The 16,804-nt window shown below is 46.6% G+C and overlaps 2 protein-coding genes across 2 annotated transcripts in view; one reads left to right on the top strand and one right to left on the bottom strand.

The window, feature by feature from the left end:
- The window catches only part of LOC109916700 (E3 ubiquitin-protein ligase RNF181), a 6,702-nt gene extending 2,124 nt beyond the window's left edge, over positions 1 to 4,578 (top strand). The window contains exons 4-5 of the mRNA XM_048618496.1: positions 418 to 492; positions 2,539 to 4,578. Of these exons, the coding sequence (XP_048474453.1) occupies positions 418 to 492; positions 2,539 to 2,598 (135 nt within the window). The 3' untranslated portion in view covers positions 2,599 to 4,578. The remainder of the gene's footprint in view (positions 1 to 417; positions 493 to 2,538) is intronic.
- A 5,855-nt stretch (positions 4,579 to 10,433) lies between these two features.
- LOC109916699 (transmembrane protein 150A) overlaps positions 10,434 to 16,804 on the bottom strand; it is a 30,978-nt gene continuing 24,607 nt past the window's right edge. The window contains exon 6 of the mRNA XM_048618495.1: positions 10,434 to 13,613. Coding sequence (XP_048474452.1) covers positions 13,375 to 13,613 — 239 coding nt within the window. The 3' untranslated portion in view covers positions 10,434 to 13,374. The remainder of the gene's footprint in view (positions 13,614 to 16,804) is intronic.

The raw sequence follows: 16,804 nt of genomic DNA, 5'->3' as shown, positions 1-16,804 counted from the left end.
CTCCCCTCCCAACTCCCTACCTACACTCCCCTTTACTGGCTCCATCTCAGCCTCCTTGACCTGTCCGTCTTCTCTCCACCTATCTGCTCCTCTATCCACCTTCCATCATCGCCTCCCCCCTCTCTTTATTTCAGAGCCCCCTCCCCCATTTCTGAAGAAGGGTCCAGACCCGAAATGTCAGCTTTCCTCCTCTGATGCTGCTTGGCCTGCTGTATTCATCCAGCTCTACACCTTGTTATCTCAACTTCACCTATTGTTTTATCTTGTTCTGGTCCCTGCTGTTACCTTATCCGATTTGAGGCTGGGGCTGAGATTGTGAATGTGGTGGATATTTGAGCTTCTCTGTCAGTCCAGGTGATGGCAGCTCGCCATCTGCGTTGCTCAGTAGTGATCAAGTCTCCTGTTCTGTCCTTTCAGACAAATTCATGTCCGTTGTGCAGACTCGAGTTGCCCACTGATAATCCAGAATACGAGGAATACAAGCAAGACAAGGTAAGGCACCTCTCACCCGACTCTCTCCTCTGAGCAGTGGCAAGCTTTTGCTGCGTGATGTGTTTACTCCTTCCAGTGTGGGTATGTGCTTCAACGCGAGGATGTTCTAAATGTGACGTCACGGTTAAAGTCCTTTTTCTGATGAGTTCTGTAAGCTCAATTGTCATGTTTGTCTCTAAGTGTGTGCAACTCAACGTCAGCAGTGCAGCCCTTCCAACTGCTTTGCAACATCCCAAGGTGCAGAAAAGTTACTGGAAGGAACCTGTACTGCCTTGTCAGAAACGATTGAAGCCCTGCAATGGTTTGATGGATATAACGGAGGCCAGTAGCGTAGTGGTAATGGCACTCGCCCAGTAATTGCTTGGGCAGGGCAGGGGGAGCAGAGGTGGAAGGGAAGAAGTGGAGTAGGCTAATGGTCTGGGGACATGGTTCAAATGCCATTGCGGTAGCTGATTGGTTTTCACCAACGTATTGAAGTGAAATTCTATCTCAGTAATGCTGACTGTTAATTTTAAAAAAAAAAAAACTCATCTGGTTGCTTAGAAAAAATAATCAGCTGTCCAACGTGACTCAGGACCCAGAGCAGTCTGGGTGAGTCTTAACTAGCAAGACCCCCTCCCAAGTTCAAAGGCAGTTTGGGATGGGCAACAACAGTTGGCCTTGCCATCAATGCCTGTAAGGACTTTTTGAAAAAATAAATTGTCATTGGGGTTCACCAGTTTGCTTCCTGAGTCAGCTGACCTCTGTGTTTGCATCCCACCCACACCTCCTGGCAGAAATCCCAATAAAGGAATTGTCCTCACTACAAGTTATCCAGCCATTTCTGCTGGTGAGTGTCCAATTGGCTGAGGGGCTGGTACCCCTGACTCTCCATTCCCGGTTTGGTTTGGTTTGAAGAAGGCCTTTTGGCCCATTGTTTCCCTGCTAGCCCTCCTTAAGGGGCAATTCACCGACTTCCCATCCTCTGCCCACACTCGCTCACGCTCTCTCTCTCATCCCCCGATACTCCTCCTTTTTAAAACTCTTCTAAATGTAAAAAGTCAGAAATGACACAGACAACTCTACCCATCGTGTCTGCCTGCCAATAAGATATCCACCAAGCATAATCCCACGTTCTAGCACTTGTTCCGTATCCACGGAGGTGACAGGCTTTCTGTTGCTTTCCAGATACTATTTAAATGAATTGAGAGTTTCGACTTGACTGCCCTTTTAGGCAATGAGTTGCTCCTCTAACCCTTCTACCAAACACTTCAAATCAATGTCCCCTTGTCAGTGACCCCTCTGCTAAGAGATCATTCCATACACCAGGTCCCTCACAATCTTGCACACCTCAGTCACCTTTCCCCTCAGCCGCCTCCATTCCAAGCACAATAAGCCCAGCCTTTCTGATCTCTCCAGAAAAGCAGCAGTTTTCCAGTCTTGGCAGCATCCCAGTGATATTTTAACCTTCAATTGAGGAAGCAGCTTTTCTTGTGTGTACTGCACTGTTCTGAACAAAGGTGACCCACATTTTTGATCACCACACATTCTAGGAGGCTATGCCAAGGACTTTTAATAGCTTTATGCCTTCGATTAGTGACATATGAGTTGTCATCATTCAAGTTATTCACGAGCACTTCAAGTAGAGAATATGGCTGGGATCCTGCTGCCACATAGGGAAAGATGTGGAATTCCCCAGTGTATTCAGCAGGTTAATCCCTCTTTGTTCACTCGTTGGAGGTGGGTTAAAAGGAATTGATATTGGATGGAGGCTGTAGGCTCCAGTAGGAGGGTTCATAGCCCCCTGGGTGCTTCTGTGTTTTTTTTTGTCACTGATATTAGTTGTTTTACTGTTAAGGCTTTGGATAGCTAGCATCATGTGAAGAATTACCTACTAGGCTGTGCCAAGTTCCTCATTCCCCATCTACAGTGTGGTAGTAAACATGCAGAAATATTTAAAAGATTACGCTGTTTGATCTCCTTAGACTCTACTGCTGGCAGAGTCTGTGTATTAAGCAAGTTTGTTGCATGCTCTGAAATGTCACTTCCGTTGCGCTCTTTCTGCAGGAGAGAAGAAAACAGAAAGAGCACCGCCTGGAATATCTGCATGGTGCCATGTACACATGACCACCAGCGAGTGGTCCTTTTGAGCATTTCGATGCATTTTTCCTACATTCTGGTGGTTCCCCTTTAGGCTCCTGGAGCTTCTCAAGAAATTTGTCGTTATGGACCCTGCTTTCACCTACAGCTCCTTTCCCATCGAAACGAGCAGAGCCAGGAGCAAGTGCAATGCTTCGAGTCCTGCAAAATGGAAAGCTCCTGTCTTCACGATCTTTGTGCTCTGTGGGGTATTGTTACCGGACCAGTCAATGGCTTTTCTTTACAAACTCCATTCCATTTGAAAATTTTACTCCCGAATTGGACAGAATGTGTGAAATATTAAGTGTTTGTACAACAGAATCTCAGCACTAAAATGCTCGTGTTAAGGCCCACTGTACATCTCAATGAAGTAGTGTGTTTTTCTGACTTACTGCTGTGTGGTTTGAAACCCTTTTGAATTGAAATTGTATTCATAATCCATTTCCGGCTTTACTATTGCAGGTTCTTGGTATTCCTCTTCCTGGGCTGGTCTCTTAAGATCTTTTCCAGGGTTTGCGTGCCCTGGAAAAGTGGATTATTGTTTATGGGGTCAGTTAGTAGTTTTTAACGCTTAGCAGCGTGAATTTGCTGTGTGCCATTAACATGGGTAAGGATTCCCAGTCACTGCACAAACAAGACAAACGTTTACAATGGACTGGCAGGACTGAAGAGCCCCACTGCTAGTCCTGTAGACAGAAAGTCACAAGAAATTCATCTTTAAGTGTTTGTTTGACTGGTCTTGATCTTTGATAGTCTTTTAAATCACTTGTTCTATGCAAAATCTATTCTGTAGTTGTAAATCTGTGTGCTACTTTAATGTGACTCAAGAATATTGAATATTGCACTGAAATTTTGTTTTATCACTTCGTGAACACTTTTTCTGCTGGAAATGGATTGTCTAACCAAATGTTGGGCATTGTCTTTTTATAGAGAAGGAGAAATGTTTTTTTAACTGCTGTGGGCGAACAGAACAGGTTTGTGTATACAGTTTAAAATCTTCTGCCTGAGTATTTTCCCTGAACGGCTATTCCTACCCACTTTGAAAAGTACCGAGGCAATGTGCCTAGGCAAATTCTTGCCAGTACCAGGAATCTGAAAGCAAAACGGGGTGTCATTAATATTCGCCTTACTCCAAGAGTCAGCTTCCTCTGCTGCCTGGGCTAGAGAATTCCCAAGGCTCACCATCTTCGAAGAGAAGGAATTTCTTCTCATCTCAGTCCTAAATGACCTTAAAACTCCTTGCTTCCAGTCTCCTCACAGGGGAAAACAGCCTAGCCACATCTACGCTGCGTAAGAATTCTGTAAATTACCTGTCAAAAGTGGGCCATAGTTAGGATCTGAGTACTGTACAGGGACATGGACAAGGAAGGCCCTGTCCACTGCTGATCTTAACAGATTTTGAAGGTAAAACCCAAAAGAACTGCGGATGCTGTAAATCAGGAAAAGAACAGAGTTAACGTTTTGGATCCGATGACCCACCCTCCGATTTTGAAGGTGATTTGACTCCAGGAAGAGCATTTTTGGCTCATCTACTTGCAATGACCCAAACTTACTTTCATGTGTTTGTCCAGCTGTTTGATTACAGGGTCTTTACCTCCACTGCTTTCTGTGAATAGGGTCATCTCTGTCACTGGGTGAAATAAAAATTGCTTTTGCTTGGGGTAGTGTTTGCATTATCGTGGTGAGTCCTCACAACTCCAGGCTGTGGTTGTGATGTCCTTGTCTAATGTACTCTCAAGGCTCTGCTAGCCCCCTGCTCTGTCCCCCACCCTGTCCTGGGCAAAGCATCAGAAAGTGCCCACTGGCACTGGAATCTGTACTGCGTGGAGTGGTCTTGGACGGGGAGATTAATTAAAGATCCGACAGCACTGTTTCTGTTGAATTTCTACTTTACCTGATGCGAGATTAAGTTGTGCGTTGCATAATGTTTTCATACACTTCCACCTGCAAATAAAACATGAACCTGGACTGTCTGAGCTCCGTCGCTGTTTCTTTCTGGTGTGCTTCTGTTAGTGGAACGTCCGATATGTTGTCTGGCACTATGGATAATGTGTGCTGGCTCTTCCTACCATTATCTGGATTCCTTAATTCTGTGGGGGAAATGGATTTTGGAACCTAAGTAAAGATCTTTTTTGGGTCTGCTTGATGGAACTAATCTAACTCTTGTCCTTGCCAGTCAAGGACAGTTGGAGGTGTCAATAACTCTGTGAAGGGTGAGAACAGGGAGTTCCCAGATTTGGTCTGTAGTCTTGTAGAAATAGAGCTGATTTCAGTTAAGAATCGCAGAATCCCTACACTGTGGAAGGAAGCCATTCAGCCCATCGAGTCACCACTGACCTTCTGAAGGATATCCCAGCCAGACCTGAACCCCTACCATATCCCTGTAATCCTGCATTCCCCTTGGCTGACCCACCTAGCCTGCCCATCACTGGGCACAATGGGACAATCCAAGCATAGCCAATCCACCCTAACCTGCACACCTTTGGACTGTGGGATGAAACCGGAGCACCTGGAGGAAACCCCATGCAGACACAGGGAGAATGTACAAACTGCATGCAGACAGTTGCCCTGAGGCTGGAATTGAACCTGGGTCCCTGGTGCCGTGAGGCAGCAGTGCTAACCACTGAGCCCCTATGGCGGTGTTGGGTTTGGGGGGTGGGTTTTTTTTTAACCTGAAGAAGGGTCTCGACCCGAAACATCAGCTTTCCTGCTCCTCTGATGCTGCTTGGCCTGCTGTGTTCATCCAGCTCTACACTGTTATCTCAGATTCTCCAGCATCGGCAGTTCCTACTGTCTCTTCTCATCTGTATGTCCTTGTTTGCTATGATCTGCCAGTACTGCTCACGAAGCAAAACTTTTCACAGTACAATAAATCAAATCAAGTTCACCTTATTCTACCCTAACTATTTTGATGTTTGGGGAGGTGATGGCCTAGTGGTATCCTTGCTAGACTGTTAATCCAGAGGACCAGGTATCATTTGAAGGACCAGGGTTTGAATCCCGCCACAGCAGATGGTGGAATCTGAATTCAATAAAAAGCTGGAACTAAGAGTCCAATGAATCATTATTGATTATTGGGGGGGTGGGGATAAAACCATTCGGTTCAGGGAAGGAAAGTGCCATCTTCATCTGGTCTGACCTACATGTGACTCTTAACTGCCCTCTGGGCAATTAGGGGTGGGCAATAAATGCTGGGCCTGGCCAGTGACACCCTCATCCTGTGAATGAACAAATAAAAATTTATCTCATGTTTAATCTTCCAAGGAGAAAAACTACTTCAAATCAGTTCTTATGCTTTCTTCAATCTGTTTAAAAGCATTATAATGCTCCACTAGGTAGCACTATTGTACTTTGCTGGTTAATTCTCTGAAAATATTCTCAAAGTTTAAATGACGATATTGCGTTCCCCTTCCCCCACATACCTTCACAACTACATCATTTAGTCTTCTAAGGCTGTGTGCTATTCTCCAGAGACAGAGTCAGCAGACAGACACCGTTCCTTTGACTCTGATATCTTGTGTTATAACTGGCAACAATAGCATTTTTGTAATCTTAATATTCCAGTTGAGCCTTAATATCTCCCCAAGCACTTTACACACTTAATTGCTTTGTGGAGCAGGTCATTACTTAGCTGAATGCATCGGCTATCAAAAATGAGCAACATTCACATAATTTGAGGGGAGACTTTAATGTGTTTGCATTCCTTCTTTAAAGGAGGGGGTAAGGAGTATATAATGGAGATAGCAAGAACTGCTGATGCTGGAGTCAGAGACAACACAGTGTGGAGCTGGAGGAGCAGGAAAGTTGACATTTCGGTTCAGGACCCTTCTTCAGAAATGGGGAAGGGAGCTGGGAAAAAAATAGAGAGGGGGGGGGGGGGGGGGCGGGGGAAGGTGGGATGGTGATAGGTGAGTGCAGGTAAGGAGTGGTGGGGATTAGTCAGTGCAATAGGTGGGAGAGAAGATGGACAAGTTGTGTCAGATCATGGTGGGGCTGAGAGGGAGGGTTGGACATGGGATGAGGCTGGGGATGGGGAGATTTTAAAGCTGGAGAATTCTATGTTTAGGCCATCCGGCTATAGGAATATGAGGTGTTGCTCCTTCAGTTTGAGGGTGGCATCATTGTGACACTGGAGGAGGCCCAGGATGGACATGTCATCCAGGGAATGAGAGTTAAAATGGTTGGTGATTGGAAGGTGTTGTCGTTTGTCGCATACAGAGCGCAGATGCTCTACAAAATTGTCTCCGAGTCTACGCTGAGTCTCACTGATGTATAGCATGGGTAGCCATTTACCTCCTCCCTCCCCAGTATCCAAGGGCCCAAACATATTCCAGGTGAAGCTGCACTTCCTAGAATCTAGTCCACTGCATTCGCTGCTCACAAAGAGGTCTCCTCTACATTGGGGAAACAAAACGTAAACTGGGTGATCGCTTTGCAGAACATCTATGTTCTGCCCGCAAAAAAACTCCCGAGCTTCCAGTTGTCTGCCACTTTAACGCACCACCGTTTCCAGGCTAGCTGCAGTGTTCCAGTGAAGCTGGAAGAACAACACCTCATTTTCCGCTTGGGCACCCTGCAGCCCTCCGGACTCAGTATCGAGTCCAATAATTTTAGCGCCTAAATTCTCCCATGTCCTAGCCCCCTACCCCCCCCACACCTGCCATTACACACTACCTATTGTTAGTCCATCCCTATTAACAGCTATTCACCCTCCTAGCTAAATTGTTATGAGTTCCTTTGTCTGTCCAACTGCTCTTCTCTTTCTTTGGGCTCTATCCCCACCTGTCATTTACTCCTTACCCCCTCCCTATCTTCTGCAGAAAAACCAGCATTTTCCTAGCTGCTGTCAGTTCTGAGGAACGGTCACCGGAACCAAAACGTTAACTCTGATCTTTTTCTTCACAGTTGCTGCCAGACCTGCTGAGCTTTTCCAGCAACTTTTGTTTGTGATCAACATTTCTGACAGTGCCTCAACACTGCAGTCGACATCGGGCTGAGATTATCTGGTTTGGCACTCAGTGGAGCTCTAACCCACACACTTGTGATCTCTGAAGCAATATGTCACTGGCATAGCCAAACTGTGTGTCTGCCTTTCTACGGAGACGTGTGTGCATTCTATCTGCTTCCATAAGGCTGACACTGTAATGGTGTGACATAATTTATTTCTGTCATGAATAGAAGGGTTTGATGGAAATCTGCCTCCTTTTTGTCACCTTGTGGCTTTTGACTTTGGGGTTCAAATAATTTTTGGCGTGTTCGCAGGGGCTACCTGGAAAACGTAGGCTGTGACATTTCTGCATCCTAGGTTTCTTCTCTACTGGGTTGATGACTCTACTCCCCTACCCAAATGGGACTTCCAAGCGTCAATGATTCTCCACTCTGTGCCTATATATACCACAGTGCATGACCTAACTGACCATTCCCCTCCCCTACCTGGAACACTGCGACCGAGTCTAGAAGCCCTTTGGCCAAGGGCAAAGAGAAGCGAACTTCTGAAAATTTAAGTTGTGTCGTCCATTTTGCTTTTCCCCAATGGCTTGCTTGAGTGAACGGGCAAGGGTCTGGCAGATGAAGTACAATGTTGGTAAATGTGAGCTCATCCATTCTGGTCAGATTAACAGCAAAATGGACTATTATTTAAATGGTGAAAAATGGCAGCGTGCTGCTGGGCAGAGGGACCTGGTGCTTGAATCACAAAAAAGTTGGTTTGCAGGTAGTTCAGAAGGCAAATGGAATATTGTGGTTCATTTTTAGGGGGATGGAGCTTAAAAACAGGGAGGTTATGCTGCTTCTGTATAAGGTGCTGGTGAGGCCAAATCTGGAGTATTGTGTACAGTTTTGGTCTCCTTCCTTGAGAAAGGACGTACTGGCACTGGAGGGGGTGCAGAGGAGGTTCGCTAGGTCGATTCTGGAATTGAGACGGTTGGCTCAAGAGGAGACACTGAGTAGACTGAGTCTGTACTCGTTGGAATGAGGGGGGAGTCTGATAGAAACATATAAAATTATGAAGGGAAGAGATAAGATAGAAGCAGGGAAGTTGTTTCCACTGGCAGTTGAAACTAGAACCAGGGGGCATAGCCTCAAAATGAGGGGGAGCAGATGTGGAACTGAGCTGAGGAGGAACTTCATCACCCAAAGGGTTGTGAATCTGTGGAATTCCCTGCCCAGTGAGGTGACTTGGTTGAATGTTTTTAAGGTGAAGATAAATTTTTGAACAGTAAAGGAATTAAGGGTTATGGTGAGCGGGCAGGTAAGTGGAGCTGAGTGCACAAAAAGGTCAGCCATGATTTTATCGAATGACAGAGCAGACTCGAGGACCAGATGGCCTCCTCCCGCTGCTATTTATGTTCTTACAGTGCAGGATTCTGACACATGCCTTTTAGCCTCACGTTGCTCTGTGGCCACACTAAGTAGTACATTTGCTCAGTGAGTGTTGATGTTTGCCTTCAACAAACATATTTATGTGCACAAGCACAGCTCCCATGGTGAGCCAAATTTACATTGCTGGAATCGGCGTTTTCAAACAATCCATAAATATATTAGCAGGCTGTCCCTTCAGAGATGGCGAGGAATTTTTTTGATTAGTTCCTGGATGACTGACTCACAGGGGATTTCAGTTTTGATAGTTAAATCATAGTCATCTCCACAGGACCTTATCATTAAATGTGTTAAGTCCTGCCCTAATTTGCCTTTCCAAAATGCAGCACCTCTATCTAAATTAAACTCCTTTCTAAATTCTAAATCAAACTACTTTCAAAATACTGCAAGCAGAAACACAGCTCCAGGGAGCTCTCACCTTAGCATAGCCGAAGTTGATGGCCAATTTGGAGAATACCATTGGGCTCTGGTAAATTAGGGCAGGACTTATACACTTAACAATAAGATCCCGGGGAGTGTTGCTGAACAAAAAGACCTTGGAGTGCAGGTTGTCTGAAGGTGGTGTTCAGGTAGACAGGGCGGTGAAGAAGGCATTTGGTACACTTCCCTTTATTGGTCAGTGCATTGAGTATAGGAGTTGGTAGGTCATGTTGCAGCTGTACAGGGCATTGGTCAGGCCACTTTTGGAATACTGCATTGAATTCTGGTCTCCCTGCTATAGGAAGGATGTTGTGAAACTTGAAAGGGTTCAGAAAAGATTTACAAGGATGTTGCCCGGGTTGCAGGGTTTGAGCTATAGAGAGGCTTAAATTAAGAGGTTTGTTTAAGAGAAATGTTGGTCAACATTTCTTTCAAGTTTGAATAAACATCCTTAAGGCCCATTTTGTTTAAACCAAAACTGATTGTTGTTAGGTTCTCAGGAGAAAGAAACAGAACATTGCAAAATATAAAGGCCCTGCTTTTGAATCTGTCTAATGTTTAAAGTTTAGGCATGTCATGTGTGCAATACAATATAAACAAGCACTTGACTATCACAAAGTCTTTATCGTCTACAGCATGATCTCATATAAAACAGTAAAGGAACTGGTACATGTTGTCTTATTTGCCACTAAAATTCTAATCATTTTCACACTTCAAATCTTGCTTGACAGGGAGTCAGATGGTACGGGGGTGGAGTGATGAGTAAATGTGGAAGGCAGAATCATGTCCATAATCAAGTCAGCCATGAATTTATCAAACAGCTCCCTTGTACTGAAAGGAGACCTGCCTAAGGATGGTCTGCATTGCAACTCCTCGCAAATATATTTGCAGCTTCCAGGGGGTGGGGAAAGAAAGGGTGAAATTTAATGAAATATTGCCCTCAAGGATGGTTCCTGTTGGGCCTAAATTCCCTGCTAGACGATAGGGATGCAACAAAGGGCGGTGAAGGAAGGAAAGGACACACAACATTTAAAAATAAGTTTATTTTAGAAAACAAATGAAACTCCTGATGCATGATTTTTGTGAAGTTGGTGATTCATTGCAAGGCTCCAACACGGGTCAATTTCCGCAGCAGTGTTGAGTATTTCTTCTGTGGAAACCCGGTGAAAAGACAAGGCCTCTGATGTCAAGACAGAAGAATTTATAAAGGTTTGCTAAAAAAATCTCACAGTAATACAAGTGCTTTTCTTTTCTTCTTAAAATATAAATAAATCCGGAACTCACAAAGCCAGAGGACGTGTTGCTCCTAGGTCTGTCCAACCACTGAAGGGTCTATTCTTTCTGAAGTAGCTGTGGCATCTGAAAGCGTACAGGGTCCTCAGGCAGCGAGAAGGATTGTGTCACCATAGTTGATGAACGTAGTTTTGTTTTCTGTTTAACATTCCTTGAGCAGCTGAAGGATCCCAGGCACTCTCGTCGATATAAACACCTCTTGCAAGCAGCTTTTGTTGCAAAAATCGGGCGAATTTATTGCTCGCAGCATTTAAACGCTTACCCTCTCTGATTTCAGGCAGGGTCAGTGCTGCTTACAAACATGTCCCGGTGGGAGGGAAGGGGTGGAATTGGAGGCCAACTCGTTTGGACATCCACTGTTCCAGCTTTGTACTGTGTGCAAAGGTTGCCCATTATTCCCCTGATGGTTCTTCCAGAATCGTGAGTAGCCCAGGGTTTGATTGTGGAGTTGCTTGGTGAAATGCGGGTTGTCAACATGCTTCGTCTCTAGCTTGAGTGAACCACTGGAGGAGAAGGGGGATGGAGGAAAATGGGTGTGGGGGAAGGGGATACTCCCAACCAAGACACTGCAACTCCTACGGGGGTGCCGGGTACAATGTTTTGAAGTTTTTTGAATGTCACAACAATGTGATAGTCCTGCAAAATTGTACCGGGGGGCCACAGGGCCCCGAGTGAATGCTCAGGGACCAATGACCACATTTCGGTGGGCAAGGGCTGGATGCCAGCATCAGAGAGCAGCAATGCCTCAATCAGGAATCTAACCCCCCCCCACCGCAAGACTAACTGAGATACAGTTCCTGCTGGTTTGGGGAGGTGGGGTCCAGGACTGTGGTCTGAAAAAAATTACAGCCAGAGCCTTCGGGAGTGAAATTATGAAACAGTTCTATGTCTGGAACTCCCGCACACAACAACTGGCATGCAAATCAATTGTAAATTTTTAAACCTGAGATTGACAAAGACTTCTGTTGATAAAAATTACGAGGGAGGGAGTCATGTAGTGTAGAGTTACCACCTGGCTCAGCCAGGGTCTTTCTGGATGGCAGAAGGGACTGGATGGGCCGAAAGGCCTCCCTAGCCGCTCTGTAATCAGGCTGGTCAGAGAAGGCATGTCCCACCACCTTTTTCAGGCCCGACTGCCGATCTGGGGCCCTCAGCAAACAGAGTAAAGCTGCCCTCTTTACTCAGTAGTTTAACCACCCCCGCAAACAAATATTCAGTGGTTTAAACCCCTCCAACCCATTACTCAGTGGTTTAAACCCCCCTACCCAATTACTCAGTAGCTTAAACCCACCCCCCTCACCATACCATTGAAAGGCGAAGTAGGACTACCCAACTGTTTGCCCCCTTTTGTGTCAATGTGCAATGCGCCTCTCTAGACTTGTTTAGCTTCTCCGCTTTGGAAGTGCTCAGTGCACATCCTACCTTCCGAGCCCGAGGTGAGGAATGAGATTTAGATGCTGGCTCTCCCCTGTTTTTAAAGTATGTCGTGTCTCTCCTAGCGTACTGACGGTGTGTGAGAAACACTGGCTGCGGGAGCCTATATGTGTCTTCGGTCATACGGCAGTGAGCAGCAACAGGTAGCTTGGGAGTGGGGGTGGAGGGGGGGAAGTAATCTCCTGCTTCGAGTCCACGAAATGCACTTGATGTACCCCACCCCCTCTAAGTGCTGATCCTTCTTTAGGCCTGGGTAAGCAAATGCAGAACAGGGAACCATTCTCTTCATCCATGGACAAGTGAAGTGACACACTAGTCTTTGATCTTAAAACTGAACCCACTTCTTTTGCATTTTAAAACACTATCTCTTGAGGAAAAACAGTAAAAACTTGTGGGGGGTGGATCGAATGCACAACTGAAAGTGATGTGCATTCAGAGAATGGCAGTGCTGCCTCTCATCCCCAGCCCTGGGGTCTCACAGTTGATGTGTGTGAGAAAGGCGGGAAAAAAAAAATACAAGGCCGCAGTTCACATTTGTGGGAAGTCGACCTCTCTGAAACATATAGTGCTGGCTAACTTTAATGGGCACTATGTCACTTCCTCTTTGTTTTTTGGGGGGGTGGTGTAAATCAAAACTCATACTGGCACCAAACTTTACGACAGAACCAGTTAGACGATGGGTTGGATTGTTGTTGGCTGACTCTCAGAGGCTAATTGGTGCCCGGTGAAGGAACAGGCACCACACCACACCACCGCACCCCCCTCCCCTCCCCCCTCCAACTTCTGGCTACAGCATTCCCTGCTGCTTTCCCTTCGATCCGGAGGGTTTTCTTTTGGTGCTATCTCTCCTTTCTTCGCAGGGGAGCCCGTCAACGGGTCGTTTCTGCCGCACGGAGCTCCAACGCAAGAATGCCAAAATTTCCACCCAGCTGCACAATCCCTACCACAAGAGGGCAGGGCGCATGGGATGGGCTCGGATTGGTGTCGCCAAGGCAAAAGGAAACCATAGGCTCCCTATTGTAGAGTTGGGCAATTCTTGGGTGCGTCCAAATTAAGGGTAAGATTTGACCACAAGCGTCTCATTTCAGGATTCTTCTGTAGCACCAAGGGGAGTCATGTTGGGAATAGATAAAGGGGAGTGGTGCACGATACACAGCCGTATGTTCACATTTTACCTCAGAGCCTGTGTGCGGCTCCGAATCAGGGAAGGTGGCGGCGTGTCACTGTACTCAGCAACAGTTAGATCATGGCAATGCTCTCTGGGTTACTGTTCAGGTGGGCAGATGCACTGCTGCCTGGGGATTTCGACGCCTTGCTCTTCCCCCTCCTCATAATAGCCAGCACAGTCTCGTTGGTGACGGAGGCAAAGTCAAAGGAGAAGGTCCCGTAAAAGATCAGAACGTCGACGGTGAAAATCCACTCGCAGACGGCAGCGGCGTGTTGGAACATCGAGCTCTCGTTGATGAAGAAGATGCCGCCTGATCACAGCTTTTAAGGAAATTACTTGCGAGGGAATGAGGTTAGTCACGGGGAGCATAAACCAACCACTGCGTAAGTCTCCTGTCTGTTCGTTTCTTCCTTTCGGGGCGCAGTTTGTCAAACGTCACCACTTCTCTGCATCTAATTCAAAAGACCAGTCTTTGTGTTGATGTCTAGAGGCTGGATATCAACAAATTGGGCGAAACAAGAGCAGCAAGTAACATTCCGCCCAGGTAACGGTCATCTCTTAGTATCTCCTTACAACATTCAATGGACATCACCATCGCTGAAACTGCGCTATCAACATCCTGGAGGGGTTACCACTGACCAGAAACCTTTCAATACTGTGAAACCACGAGTAGTTCGGAGGTCCTTTTGCAGTAGGTCATAGTCATACAGCAAGCAAACAGACCCTTTGGCCCAACCAGTCCGCGCCGAACCCACCTGCCCGCCCCCAGCCCATATCCCTCCAAACCTGTACTCATCCAAATGTCTTTTAGACATTGTAATGGTACCCACATCCATCACCTTCTCCTGAAGTTCATTCCACAAGCGAACCACTCTCTGTGTGCAAGAGTTGCCCCTTGTGTCTTTTTAAAATCTCTCTCACCTTAAAAATGTGCCCCCAGTCTTGAAATCTCCCATCCTAGCTCATCCTTAACTATCTATACTCCTCATTACTTTATAAATCTCTAAGGTTGCCTCTCAACCTCTTATACACCCGTGAAACAAGTCCCAGAACGACTCAAACCTTCCATGCCTGGTAACATCCTGGTAAATCTCTTTTGAACCCTCTCCATCTTACCTCCTGACTCCACAAAGCCTGTCCCACCATCCACAAGGCACAAGTCAGGAGTGTGATGGAATAGCACCCCCCTTGCACCGGATGGGGGCAGCTCCAACAACACTCAAGCAGCTCGACACCATCCAGGGACAAAGCAGCCCCCAGCTTGATTGGCCCCACATCCACAAACATCCCACTCCCCCCACCACCGACTCTCAGTAACAGCAGTGTGTACCATCTACAAGATGCACTGCAGCAACTCACCGAGGCCTCTCAGACAGCACCTTCCAAACCCACGACCCACTTCCATCCAGAAGGACAAGGGGCAGCAGGTACATGGGAACACCACCCCCTGCAAGGTCACCCTCCGAGCCCCTCACCGTCCCCGACTTGGGAAATATATTGGCCGTTCCTTCAGTGTCGCTGAAACTATAGAAGGCACTAGCCATAACCACAGCTGGATGATGAACAGTTTTGGTCCCTTTAACTACAGCTAGATCAAGGAGACAGTCCAGAGAAGGCTCAGCCTGTACTCACTGCAGTTCTGAAGAATGAGAGGGGACCTCATTGAAATGTGTAAGAGTTATGGAGAGATGTGGAGAAACTGTTTGCCCTTGTGACTGTCTACGACCAGTGGGCAGAAGGAGTCACACATTTAAAACAAGGGCTGAGGAGGAATTTCTTCTCTCAGAGGGGAGAGAATTCTGTGGAATTCTTTACTGCAAGGGCTGTCAAGGCTGGGTCATGAAGTCTATTCAAGGCTGGTCAGGAAGGGGAATCAAGGCTTATGGGGAAAAGGCAGGATGATCTCATTGAACACAGGGTGAACTCAATGGCCTGCTTCTGCTCTTAATATTTGTACATCATTTAAAAAACGGGCCCCAATCGAGTTGCCTCTGAAACCGACACTCAAAAATATGTGCAGTAAAAATTCATCTTGAAAGTGTGGGAAAACAGGCTTGTTGCATTCCCTATCAATGTTCAGTCCCACAGTCTGTATAACATGACAAAAACAAACTTGACTGACTTGATCAAAACAGCTTTTAAGGAAGGTCTTGGAGGACAGCGGGGTGGACAGGCAGAGACGAGGGAGTTTAACGAGGGATTTTCTGTTTAAGCTCTGTTAATTGCTGGGAAAGCTCAGCAGGTCTGGCAGCATCTGTGGAGAGAAAATCAGTTAATGTTTTGGGTCTGGCGACCCTTCCTCCGAACTCAGCTCCCCAGTTCTGACAAAGGGTCACTGGACCCAAAACGTTAACTCTGATACCTCTCCACAGATGCTGCCGGACCTGCTGAGCTTTTCCAGCCACTTCTGTTTTTGTTTCTGATTTACAGTGTCCGCAGTTCTTTCAGTTGTTTTTATTTGAATTCCAGAGCTTGGTGCCCGGGCACAGCGATTACAACTGGGGGACATGCTGAAATTTGAGGAGCACAGATATTTGAGGGAGTGGGGCTGGTGGAGATGACAGAGGCAGAGGCAGGGACAGGGGCAAGGTCATGGAGGGTTTTGAAAACAATTGTAAATTCAAAAGTTGCAATAGCAGGAGCTGGTGTGGGTCAGTAAGCACAGGGGCAAACTCCGAATAGGGCTTGAGCGTGAGTAATGCAGAAGAACGTAGGATGCCCTCAAGTTAAAAACGAGGGTAGAATGGGGAAGTGTAGCCTAGACTTGAGCAGTCAAATCTAGAGGCAGTAATACATGGTTAATGTCAAACTGCCTGCTTTGCACAGACTTTCCTAGACGTTTGAAGGTGATGACACGATGAAAGGTGCTGAGGTGACATGGGTAACCACTTTTAGCCCAGCTCCCAGCACAAACCCTGCCAGGATCTCCCCTTGAGGAAGCAACACCCTCGCCGCAGTGTCAGAACTGCGTCCCTGAAGCCAAGAAAATAAAGTGGGGAGAGAAGGAAACTGAGGTGCAGGATAGGCCTTTGGCAGCTATAACATTGGCTGGTGATTTCATTTGCTAATTAGTAACAGGGAACTACCGACCTCCAATGTTGCGCTGTTGTCATAGTTACAAATGGACCTCGTGCTTCAATGGGCTGATTTATGAATAGAAATGAGATTTATCGGTGTGCTTAGAGTCAGATTAATGATTCCAGCTGCTTAACTGTGCCAGTACCAACCACAGGGTAACCGACCTTCGAACTGAGACACCTTGGCCAACTTGGGAGACACCACTCGGTCTCCATTTAATTCCAGGAAGCTCAGAACTACATTATCCCCTCCCACAGCCATTCCCCCCTTCGCCCACTTCTAGACAGGCCTCCAACAGTTCCTGTTTATTTTCGGTTCCTCTCCTAAACCTGTCTCCAACTGTGATGCCATGTTAGCCCTTTCCCCTGGGTCTCTCAACGTATAAATTCAGTGCTTCAAAACTGGGAGTGATGTGGACTCCAA

Source organism: Rhincodon typus, chromosome 40, assembly GCF_021869965.1.
Source record: "Rhincodon typus isolate 14 chromosome 40, sRhiTyp1.1, whole genome shotgun sequence".
Classification (NCBI taxonomy): Eukaryota; Metazoa; Chordata; class Chondrichthyes; order Orectolobiformes; family Rhincodontidae; genus Rhincodon; species Rhincodon typus.
Note: the sequence above shows the minus strand (reverse complement) of the source record. Positions and strands in the feature narration are given on the sequence as shown.